The following is a 13049-nucleotide window of genomic DNA, read 5'->3' on the forward strand; positions in this document are numbered from 1 at the left end:
TGTTCATCCCCCGTTGTCTGACTTAAAAAATAAAGTGCTTTACAAAGCATTAGCCCTCATTTCTTCATGTATTGTCAGAAGAACAGGAAATAGCAGCAGTGTTTTATTAAATCACACAAATGTGAATGGAAATGTAATGAGGGAAAAACAACTTGATATAATGAGCTGGCAAGCTTGGAAACCAATAAGGTCCAAACTCTGGGGAGGATTCATCCCTCCATCATACCTGCTGATTTTTAAACCAACTATTTTCTAGTTTTTCATGCCTCAGCCTTTTCTGACATTTAGGCCTTTGCTGGATTTTACTTTCCTTTTCCTCAGCACAACGTTGGCCACCTCTGATTCTTTCATGTTACTTCCAAGAAACCAGACCTCCCTGAAATCTTTTGGAAGTGCCCTCATCAATAACACTTCAGGCTTTCTAAAGAAAAATTTCTAGTTTTAGATTCTGTTTACGTCTACCGCTTCTTGTTTTGTCTGCCACTTTCCCCCCAGATTTCTTTAGGACACAATGCCTAACATACTTAGGCAAGTTTTTGGTTTTTAGTGCAAATATCCAAAATTTTAATCAGTCAAACAGTGCCATCTTTGGCATTTTCTAAGATAAAAGAAAAAGAATAAGTTCAGTGTGTTTTCAGCAGCATGCTAGTCAAAAATGTCACCAGATGCAATTTGAAGTCAGTTCTGTGCCAACATGTCTTCGTGTAGACAACGCAGGATCACACAGTTTGGGGCCTTTTTGAATTATATAGAGGTCAGTCTTTGTGAAAAAACAACAACAGCAACTAATTAAAACCTTCAGAAAACATGAAGGCCTGTTGTGTAAGACCTTTTTAAATGTTTACACTTAAACTTTACTATATGACAGAATACATACAATCATATAAAAAAAAAAAAAAAAAGAGAGAGAGAGAAAAAGATTAGATGTGGGAGGACAGGAAAAAGCAGAATGAAATGCTAACCACACAAAATAAAATCAAAATGGTAGAAAGGCAATGTAAAATAGAGAACAAGTGAGCAGCCAAAGAGCAGAGATTATGTTTGGATGCGATATTAGGTTATGTTGCTCCAGTTAAGAAGGCAGGTTCGCCTCAATGAGAAGGAAAACAACGTCACCTCTGTCATCGATTAACACACTTACAACAACTTTTTAACTTCAAAGTTAAAGCTCGGGTAGCCAGGTAATGTTGGGGAGCTAGCAAGATGTGAAAGTAGCATCCTGTCTTGGTTCCTCCCCCTCTGGTTTTGCTCCTTGCGTGATCCGAGGCTTTTTTCTTACCTCCACCAAGGAGGTTATGTTTTTACCAGCATTTGTTTGTTTTTGTTCACGACAACTCAAAAAGTCATGGAGGGATTTTATTGAAATTTTCAAGAGTTGTTGAAAATGTGAAAAAGAAGAAATGATTAGGATTTTGGTGGTGATCCGGATCACTGTTTGGATCTAGGATTTTTTTTTAAAGGCCATGACGAAGGTTTGCGCTCTCCAAGTGCTTTTCTAGTTGGCAGCTTTTTCCACCAACGATTTTTTCCTTTCACAGCTGTTTAGTGTGATGAGACAAACAAACCGGATATCCTTGCTGCACTTTCTCAGCCACGTTGGCCTTCCGAGTTTCTTCTTCACTACTTTGTATTTTCATCCTAACAGGCTATTTATATGCAATTTATAAGATTACCTAGCCCAGCTTTTTTAATAGTGGGGGTAATGGAGAGAGAGGCATTAACAACTACAGTCTGCTGAAATGTTATTTAACTCCTACAAAGATGATAAATCTACATAGATATTAAACTACATACACTATATCATCACCAAAATGGCTCCAAAAACATGTCGTGCTTTTGTCTCTGTGCATGGACTGTTTGACTGCTTGCTAAAAACTCTTCAAATTCTAACTGGAGACACAAAGTTTTTCAGCCTTTCTTTGTTGTGTGTGCATGTTACCTGAAAATCCCTCTCCTCTAGAATCTCTTTCCTCCACCTCACCAGAAAGGCTGCACACACATAGAGGTGGAAATGAGAGAAGCCCTCTGGTTCCGCCTGTTGAGAGAGAAATGAAAAGTTTAACATTTCACAGCGTTAAAACAAATAAAACCTGCCACCAGAGCTTTGTTATGCTGCCTTGAACAGAAGCTGAAAGAGGTGCAATTTCTTTGCTAGCCAGCAAGGAGAGGAGATGCCAAAGAATCACTGGCTATCAGGTGGCTGATATATCAAAGCAGACCTCCAAAAGGGAAAAACATTGCAGACAAAATGTGCATTACAATGTCTGAATTAAAGGATTTAAAATGCTAATAGCACTCTGTTTGCGCTGACGGCAACAAGCGAGTGCACTCTTGAGGAGACATTGAGAAATGAGGAAATCTCAGGTGAACTTTACTTTGTTATTCTGTGTTTTAATATTTGTAGAAAATGCACTCATTGTTTTGTTTGCAAATACAAAATAGAAATGTAACTAAGTGGATGAACACATTACACTGTACCAATTTTACTTGATTTGGTAGCGGTGTGAGCAGTAGGAAGGTGCAGGCCTCTTTTAGAAATGAGCAGCAGCAGCTCATTTGCATTTAAGGCTGTACAATCTGAAACAGACCACATGGAATGGCACTGAAGCAGCCAGCACACAGATGTAGTGTAATGAACAATTAGCATCATTAGCAAGCTTGAGCTTTACAAAAACACACACACATTTTGGTGACTTGAGACTTGTTAGAGAAGAATGTTGCGAGCAAAACAGCTCTGGCCATTCATCACATTTCATTCTAAAGAAGACTTTTTGTCTGTCTTTCTCTGTAAAGCTCAAATTTTGCAAGCTTTTCACCGCAGTGTAAGCATGTCAACAATATGCATTTTAACAATACATATAAGAAAAAAAAAGTGAAATAAGACAGAAAAAGCTAAATGTAACATTTTTTATTCTGTTACAACATAGAAATGATGGAAACAAAGGAGGATACAAATCCCCTTTCCCCTGCGCCACTTTTTATTTTATTTCCCCTGTTATATTTGATGGCATACTTTTTTATGACTCGGGAATGAGCGGGGGGAATTAAAGAGGAAGAAAGACAAAGGACGAGGATGTTCCCTGTTCTATTCAATTTTTACTCCAGAGCCCCGTCAGAGAGGATAATTACAGCCTTGCTGAATGGAAGTGACTTGGGGAGTGTATGCTCATTTAAAAGGCAGGAGGTTTCTTCGTGCAACTCTCTTGCAACGCAACCTCACTTTATTGTAACCGTTTAAGTTAACTACATGTTTCTTTGAGGCTACAATGCAGGTATTTAAAAGCTGTATGTTTAACTGATTGGGCTGTGGATTTTCTGGACATATTCAGACTGTTAAACTATAAACTGAAGGCATAAACACTTCAGCTTTAGGCTTTTTCTATATTAACTTCAGTCACATAAAAAGCTGGCAGCCTGAGTTTCCATAAGTAAAAAAGAAAGTAAACAACTGTCAGGGGGGAAAAAAAATAAAAAATCAATAGATTTTACATGTAAGAGTGACGAGTGAGTATAAGAGATGAATTTGGGGAGAAACAGGCCGTCTGTATATGAGCGAGACTATGTAAACTTATCTCTTCCGGACAGACAGATTTAATAATATTGTGTTGCGAAAACACTTGCCTCCCTCTGTTCCAGAGATTGACAGCAATCTCTGAATTTTCTCTCCATGTTTATAACTTCTTAGCATTCCATTTATGTGGTGGTGGTGGTAGGGGGGGGGGCTAAATTTCCCGCCCGATGCCTTTCAAACTCTTTCCTGCAGACACTGCCTTGCAATGCAATCATGTTTATAGATGTTTACAACAAAAAACTCAAAGCAAAATGAATAATTACTAACTTTTCATTTGACATATGGGAATGTGGCCAAAAAACTTTGCAGGACATTAAACTGATGAGTTTGTTTAAGTCCTGAAATGAAAAGTTTGGAAATGTACCAAAGAATTCATGCAGATGTTTGGGAGAAAATCCACTCAAATTTCTAGTTAAGCACATCATCTCATGAATTATTCTGCAGCTGTGCTCTCATGTGCCTACTTTGATAGTACGTGCCAGAGACAACAGCTCTGCTGCATTTAAATATGCTGAATTTTGACTACCTGTGCATTATTTAGTTAAAGAAAACGATTCACACAAACACTGTAATTAGATCTTATACTGTGGAGCCACTTTCGGTGCAAGCGAGTTAGCAGAAACCCAAAGGATACACATATTGCATGTTCCAACCATTTAGCAATGTGTATCAGAGTCTAGAACTAATTTACAGGGTTTTAAGTGTCTGTATTTTAATCAGCTACAAATGCAGCTCTTTTAGGACCATGTTCATTTATGTTCTTTATAACACTGAGCGATAACTCGACAGGAATGAACAGGAACTGCTCGTCTACTCTGATAATTGAATTTCCCTCCAGGAAGGAAGGAATAAACAGATTCATCTTAGATACACAGATATGAACAAAGATGTGCTCTTATTAAAAAAAAAAAGAAAACTTTTAATTAAATTATTGTTTGCCATTTCCTATCCTCTCTGCCCCCTTTGTGTGAATCTCCTGTTGTTTGGGCTTCTTCCTTTACCCCCAATTTAATTAAACCAATTCTAAAATGTCCCAACTAAGAGTGCTTATGTGTGAGACAACAGCAGAGAATGCAAATAACACAGGGACTATGTGGGAAGAGGTGAAAGGGAAGAAAAAAAGAAGAAAAGGGTTGTTTGTGAACAGCGAAGCGTGGCATGATGCGAGTTGTAAACTGGCAGGTGATTGGCTTGTTGGTGTAGCCTCGCAGCTCCAATCCAAACAACCGAGGCAAGCAAACACACACTCGCACACGCGAGCACAGACGAGTGAGTATATGAGTGGCATACGGGAGCACAATGTTTATCAGTCCCCAAAGATTTGCAAAGTTTTAATTTCCTTTCTTCTGACTTTGTGTGTGTGTGTGTGTGTGTGTGTGTGTGTGTGCGGTTGAGGGCATCAGTGACTTCTAGATTCCACTCCATTTCTCCCTCTGCCCTCACCATCAAGCCACAATCTGTCACCTCCTTCAGTCTCATTCAACAAATGTCTGTCACCTGCTACTCTGTTTTCCTCATTAATATATCAGAAGAATATTTCACAAATAAGAAAGGGATTACTCTTCATCGAAAACAAATTTCATTTGCAAGTAATCTTGGCAATTTCATCAATTTATTATTAACTACAAATCTATGATTTCGCTGAGCTGAGCTATTGACTGTATGTTTACTTTGCTTTAATACAACTCAATCCCTCGTGTGGCAAAGCATTCAAAATGCAGATTGGGAGATGCTTCTGCAGCTACGCACTGACTCTATAGCATGATAATAGCAGTCCTGTGTTGAATGAAGCTATTGTTGAAGTTCGACCTGACTATTTTACTCAGTATACGTGCATGAACAGGTTATTGACTGAGTAAATGTAAGTAAAAACACACTGACAAACATGTAAGCAAGCAGAAAATCACTAGCATGTCAGTACAATTTTGAGTAGAGCATTAAAGTGGTGTGTTTTATTGTTTTTTTTAAGATCCATGTTATCTCTAATGAGGGACAAGGAAGGGAACTGGACAAGTGCCTTGAACCAGTTTGAGTCTGCATGATCTTCACGCTACACTGCATCAGACTAAGATGTTTACATGTAATTTCAAAGTTTGGTCTTGGTTGGATTCACAGAAAAAATGGCTGTTTTTCTTCACTTTATTTCTCACCCTTCCCAGTAAGAGATTTTATGTCTAAATCAGAGAACTGCAGGAGAATCAGAGCACTTAATGGAGTTCATGTGTTTACTACGTACAAAACGGCTCCAGGTTTTTGCTTTATCTGAAACTGGATCTTTTCAGTCAGCACTTAAATACAGAATGGACGATTATGACATACTGGCATAGCTCCATAATACAAGATAGAGTGAGAAAACAGCTGTGAGTCTTTAGGAAACCTTTTTCATTTAATCTATTGAACAAAAAGCTGACAGAAAAGTTTTCCTTTCATATTTTGACAATAAACAATCAAAAGCTGTGGAATGATTCAATAAATGTATTGATATAGAACTAGCAAGCATGACATCATCAGCCAAACACATGAGGCAAATGTGAAATAAAGATGACTTCTGTATTTCAGACAGGTAAAAAAACACAGAGTTGTATGTTACAGTTAAAATATTTGATGGGTTTCTATGAATTCCTTTAAGTTGGAACAAAATATAAATTGTGCATTGTCATGAACCCAATTTTTTTTCCCAATGGATCAACAACAAAGTGAAGTTAAAAGTGAAATTTTTCCATGAAAAATATATTTGCTCATTTTGAATTTAATGGGGTAAGACAGTTAAAAAGAAGTTGGAACAAGGGCAACACAAGGCTGGAAATGTAATTGGCACATAGGACAAATAAATGGAGGAGCATTTGACAACTAATTAAGCTAATTTTCAACAAGTTGGTAATATTACTGTGTGTGAAAGCAGCATTTCAGCCTCTCAGAATTAAATATGGGCAGAGGTTCAAACTTGCAAAAGTGCAAAACAATTGTAAGCTGTTACTTTATTCTTCCATGCTGAACAGAATTTTGATAAGAAACCAAATTTTTAACATCTCTTCTGAAACTGCTTCCTCCTCTCGCTGCATCCATCCATCCATTCATCAATCCATCCACCAATCCAATCCATTCATCCATCCATCCATCCATCCATCCACCACCCATCCATCCATCGCTGCTGTTGTTTCAGCTCAAGGCCTTCTCATCATCATGATCAGCTAAATAAAGTTTGCCATGAGATTCAAGGTGACTCTGTCAAACTTGTCTCTGCTTCTCCTCCCCTTCTCCATTGTTATGCTTGGTCCTCCTTCCTCCATACGTCAAGGCCGCCATATTGGCTGAGACACGCGAGACTTTGACTGACAAGCGCTGCTGATCAAAGTCTGGGGGGGAAAAAAAAAGGGGGGGGGGGGGGGGGGTGTAAAGGGTGAGGGTGGAGAAAGGAGGAGGATCAGGGTGGGGAACGGTGAGAGGAGTCGATGGGGAGAGCGAGATGTGTAAGAGAGGGTGGTGCAGGAGAAACAGAGAGTAGGAGGCTGAGGGTGAACAGAGGAGAAAAAGGAACATGGGATGCAGAGAGAAAAGGAGTATTGCAATGTCACAGCATCTTTAAACTGCTGCGTTAGCTGTCTGACGGGTCTGATCCCTCCGAAACAAAGCGGACTCATGTGAGACTAACGCGATACTCTGACGAATCGACTGTAGACAAGGTGAAAAGGTGATGGTGCTGCGAGTGGATGGAAGATGATAAACGAGCAGATTTCTTGTGATGTAACAATTACAGAAGCAGAATAGGAGGAACTGCTGCATCTGCCTGCTACTTTTACAGCTCCTTTTTCACTAGGTTTTATATTTAAATGACACATGCTGCATATCTATTTCTAAATGCAAGTCACTGCTTCAGGCTAGGAACGAGTGTAGGATTCATGTAGACACTGTACAGCAAGAGATATTGTAAAGAGATTTATGACCAGAATCAAGTCGTTTTTTTTTATAACGGTATTTTATAACAACACATTTCAAGTCTGCTTTACCAATGTGCAGAGGAGAAAGAAGGAAATGTTATCTGTGTGTGTTATGTAAGTTAGTGAGTCTGCGCGTGTGTGTGACCAGGGTCTTGTCTACAGAGGCCTGTCGCACTGTTTGCAGTGACCATGGGACCAGCCATTACTACAGGCAGGAGACAGAAGGGAGGCAGGGACAGTGAGGAAGGCCACCTCCCTCTGGGATGACTGCAAAACTGCCTCCTTACTGAACTCACAGGTTACATTCACATTCATGAGAGGTCACATTCAAAACTTGCGACTGGATGGTGATAGAAGTAAAAGTTATCATTTTAAGTGTAGAAAGGGATCAATGCAAAAGCACTTTACTTGTAGTTTTAAAAGTATACAGAAAGGACAAAAATAAAGTGTTAGACAGTATAAAAAAAATGTATACAGCTTCATCTTTCAGTGATGTTTGGTATAATTTCTTCAGTCCAATCTGATGCATTACATAACCTGTAATTAGCTCATTTTGGCCTCCCTCAAATCCACCATATGTAGCATCATCCCAGTCCACTTCGGGATGAGGGTGCATTAGCTGTTAGTTACAATGTAGGCTCATCTTTGAGTGCATATACATTAAACCGCTATCTATCCGTTTGTTTTAGCCACTCATAGCCGAATAAAGATAACTGCTTTTTACAGCTATTGGAAAATATCATGGCAGGTAACTAAAACATATTTTGGTAAAGCAAATAAATTGGATAGTATTTGTAAAAGAGATTGGAGTCTCTTCAGCAAGTCATAACAATAAGAAAACAAAGAGGACAAGACGAGAAATGCAGCAAAATGTCCTAAAACAAATGTAGTGAAGTTAACAGGAACTTCAGATGTGTCCAAGTGTGTTGGAGGGGGGGGGGGGCATAAAACATGCAGGACAGTGGGAACCGGGGACTGGAGTTGCCTATCCCAGATCTTAACAAACGCAATGAGAGAGCAGCTTCGGGTCACAACTTGGTCAAAAATTGAAAGTGTCACTTTTACAAACATTTAGCTGGTGTCCGCTACACATGAAGTTATTAGCCAAAAGTACCCAATTTTCTATCAGTGCTGAGAGTCTCCCTACCAGATACACTGTATTAGTAATCACACTTGATACATTTTCTAACTGATTTATGTTCAAATGAGGTCATTTTCAAGGTGAAAATGGCACCCCAGAGTTTATATAGGACACAGTTACATTATCAACTTGGTCTCAGTCCTGTGATTTTTGGGTGATAAAGGGGCAGATAATATAAGACTTTCCTTCTTCTCCTCCTTATTTCATTTGAATTTAATTCGGAGAAATGTTCAGATTTTAAAATATGTTTTGATTTATTGAATGTTTAAAGCCAGTCGAGTACAGAGCTTCAGCTGTTTTATTGTGTTGTTCTTACCTAAAATTTTACTTGATGTTTTTCTTCTTGAACTTACTGCAAATATTTTTTTCCCTTCCAATACTTTCATTTCACACACTAATATGTTCTTTCTTTGCCTTTATGGATGGTTGTAAATTTTTTTGCAGATTTTTTCAGCACAATTTTTTCCTATGAAAGGCTACATTAATAAATACTTAATCTACCTTTGCTACATTCTAAACTAGTTGTATTAATAACCCCAAAGAAAAGCATACGTATCTGTAGAAAACACATTATCTGGCTTCTTGTGTGCGTTTTTATTTATTCAGTCACTGCTGTTGCTCTTGGATAATCTTCTTGACCTCTGTTGCGGTAAATTACCACATTATTCCACCGGCAAGCCGTACATTTAATCACATCTTTCCCCCAGATTTTAAACATGGTCACTAACGACACTTAACAGCTCCCAGCTTGGTAAATTCGACCATCCAAATGAAAGAGAACCATGTTTCAGAACCTGAAAATGTCACGGTATCTCCTTTTAACATCCATGCTAATGCTGCCACACTGAGCTACTTGCTAATTTCATGCTCCACGCAACAGGGATAATTTAGTCCCTGTCTGTCTGCTAAGGCAGAGTGGTGTGTGTGTGTGTGTGTGTTTTGCTTTGAATAATTGCTTTGTCTTCCTTTCTCTTTTCTTACCTCTTTTTAAGATGGAGTTAGAAAGACAAGCAGAAAACAGTGATAAGAGAGGGGGAAAACAGAAAGATGGATGAATGCAGGTGGAGAGACAGATGACAGGAGAAAGAGAAGGACCGTGTTGCATTGGATCAGGCTAGTGAACAGATGGTTACACTGCAGAGAGAAAACCACAACGGAGACATTACAACACTCAGGTTAAAGTCTCCCTAGGAAGACACACACACACACACACACACACACACACACAGAGGTTTAGTGGCAAAATGAATGGTCTTTTTTCATTTATTATTTGCATTTAAAGATAACCAAAAAAATTACAAATGTCACATTTTGCATATGAGGGGGTTGTGTTTACTGGACAAAAAGGTGACCATCAGCCAAACTTTCAGCATAATATGAATGATTAAAAATAGAATAAAATGCCTAATACTGTCATTTTAACCAAGTACGCCTCAAATGCTTTGTGTGTTGTGGAGGTAACAAAAGGACAGAAGAATACAGTCAGTCTGAAGTGAGTTCAGTGGAGGGATGACGGGAAGGGAGAGAACAGCAGAACAGAAAAACAGCACAAGGGCAGAGCTGAACAGACAACTGCTTTGTACTTTTCTGTCAGCTCTGCTGAATGTTTCATGAGTGGAAATGGCCTGTTCCCCCACCAGGTTAGGCTGGAGGTGAGAGACTGTGACAGAACCTGCCAAAAGAGGTGTATGTATTTGCGTCTTGCATGAGAGGTTATGAGGATGCATGCACGTGTGTGTTGGAGCTACAATCCAAACGGCATTGTAAAACCTCAAATATTTAGTAGATGGATTACAAGAACAAAGTGTACTCGCATTGCAGTCGAGTCACGACGAAGAGACGACACTGTTTAATTATTCATTCTTAGGTTTTCTCTTTTTTTTGTCCATGTTGAACGAGTCCACTTTATTCTGGACTTGTAAGCATGAGTTACACTTCAGTATGTTTATTTTCAATAAACTGATACATGAAAGCAAATGCAGTTTGTTATTTTATATTACTTAGAAATCAAATTGTTTGGTTTGATTGACGTATGAACACCTGGAGAAAACCGCAGTACTATATTGGTCAGTGTGTTTAACTTTTGAATATATTAAAAATAGTGATAAATCAGTTTTTTTGTTGTTTTTTTTAAAATATCTTTTAAAGTCAAGAAATCTCTAAAGCAAATGACTCGAGGTTAAAAAAAAAAAAAAAAAAAAAAAAGATATTAGAAAAATGTGAAGCCCATGTTACAAAATTCCACTCACATTTGCACAAGTGTCTTGGGTTTTATCTGGTGTGATGCTTAATTATAGTAATGTCTTTTATGATGATGTAAAAAGTATTTGTCTTCGGATGGAAAAGAGTTTCTGATGCTGAAAATCATTTGTCCAGTGTGTAGCTACTGTGTCAGTGTCCTGTTTTGGAAACTTAAGTTACCAAAACAGCACAGTGTTTTTAGGGGGGATGGGGTTGTCGTGCTTGTTCTAGTATTTCAGTGTCTTTAGTGTCTGTTCATACAAACACAAAGAAATGTTTTCCCTTGTCAAGGAGGATACGTCCTTTTCTGTCATTTAGTCCCTCGTACAGGTATGAATGGATTTGCATTAAAGATGTTTTTAGATGTAGGATAAGGTCCAATTTAAAAGCAACTTCAAACTGAAGCTGGAGCTTGATAAAGACTTTTTTTTTTTTTTTTTTTTTTAGCCTTGAACCATTGTTGTTTTTTAGCTTTCCTACCAAGAGGTAGAATTACAATCAAGTGTAGAGTAATGAAACAGTCCCAATCAATCTGAATGTTTCACATTATTAGAAAAGTAAAAGTGACCCAGACCAGGCATTAGGATAAGATAAATAAAGCTGAAGACGGAAAACAACAGATAAAATGGCAGACTGTGTCATTAAATATCAAACAAAACTCTGACAACATGTGAAAGCAGTGTAAGAAAACCTAAACTTTACTTCCAGGAACCTCTAATCACATGATTGTAATTAACGGATCTTCAGGCGGTTTGATCTCAGCTGGTCTGGAGCATACAGATGTGTTAACGCAATGCCAGGGAGGCAAAACATCAACAATATTCTTAGTGAAGTAATTATCATGATTATCAGTTTCAACATGTCCATGTTGTGAAGAACTACTTGTTTTGCGGAAATGAAGAAGATAAATTAAAAAAAAAAAAAATCTACAAGTTAAATCCACCAAAAGGAGAAGCAGATGGAGTCCTACAATAGCAACAGGGTGTACACACTGAAAATAGAAGACAAGATTTTCACAAACACTCCAGACGCGCCCGTTGGCGGATCAGCTTGTTGTCTGAGACGCCTTGGAGCTACCAAGCTTGCTAGCTGGGCAGTGATGCACGCAACTACACCACTTGTGACAGGTGGAAATACCTGGGAATTTGAGTGAAGTGAAAGTATTTGAATCATTTATTTGTTTTAATTTTTCCCCAACATGAAGACTCCACACTAAACTTTACCATTAATCCATTTATGTCACATTATATTCATTCATTTCCAGTACTGCTTAGTCCAATTCACGGTCTTATCCCAGCAATTAGCAGGCAAGAGGCAGGGTACAACTGGACAGTTCACCAGTCCGTCGCAGTAATTAATTCCTTACCAACATGAATGAGTGGGAAATGATCGGTAGTGTGTTGTCAGCATGACAGATTAGATCCATTCTAAGTCCACTTTGAAGCAAAAGACATTTGCAAGATGTCCTGATAAAACATTTTACCTATCTCTCCCCATGATTCCTGTTCATTTAAAAGTCCATGAGAAAGTACAGCTGTGCCTTGTTGGAAATATGCTGACATGAGATTCCTGTATGAAAAGGACAGGTCCACTCCACCCTGAACTTACAGTAACCTAAAGATGCTTTAACTCAGCTCAGGCCACAATGCGGCTTTATCTGTCAGTTACCATCTATGTCATGTTGCCCACAGTTCAGTCAGAGTTCAAAAGCTTTAGACATCATTCATTAGCTTTTTATCAATTCAAGCCATGGTTTGATGTCAGTTAACTAAGTATTTCAGTTAAAAAAAAAAAACCAAAAAAAAAAACCCATGTTTTATTTCTCTACGTTTTGCAGTCTTTCCAAATTTTGTTTTCGTTATGAACATGCTTTGTCAGCAACTTTTACTTTTCAACGCTAGTCTTTTCTCACACAAGTTCTTTCATTTTTACATCATATTTCCAGCCTGATTTTCTCTTCTTTTCCTTACTCTGCTCTTAAGGTAACATTTGATCTAAGCATTACATGAACAAATGGCAGATTTATATCTAAGTAAATGTCAAAGAAAAGAGCTTTTGTATTATTTGATACTCTTCCCTGTACGTCCCAAGTCTGAATAATGTGTAAAGAATGACAGAAATGTTAAAGAAGGTGCAAACGGGTAGCAAGAAGAAACAC

The 13049-nt window shown here is 38.2% G+C and overlaps 1 protein-coding gene across 4 annotated transcripts in view; it reads right to left on the minus strand.

The window, feature by feature from the left end:
* tbc1d22a (TBC1 domain family, member 22a) overlaps window positions 1-13049 on the minus strand; it is a gene marked incomplete at its 3' end in the record, with an annotated part of 122018 nt that overhangs the window by 18797 nt on the left and 90172 nt on the right. For 2 of the 4 annotated variants that reach the window (XM_079262904.1, XM_079262905.1), the window contains exon 13: window positions 1940-2035. In XM_079262904.1, coding sequence (XP_079119030.1) covers window positions 1940-2035 — 96 coding nt within the window. Of the gene's footprint in view, window positions 1-168; window positions 858-1939; window positions 2036-6839; window positions 6928-13049 lie in introns of those variants that run through there. The other 2 variants (XM_079262906.1, XM_079262907.1) reach the window with 2 other exon arrangements.

The sequence above is a fragment of the Telmatherina bonti genome, assembly GCF_933228915.1.
Source record: "Telmatherina bonti genome assembly, chromosome: 23".
Taxonomy (NCBI): domain Eukaryota; kingdom Metazoa; phylum Chordata; class Actinopteri; order Atheriniformes; family Telmatherinidae; genus Telmatherina; species Telmatherina bonti.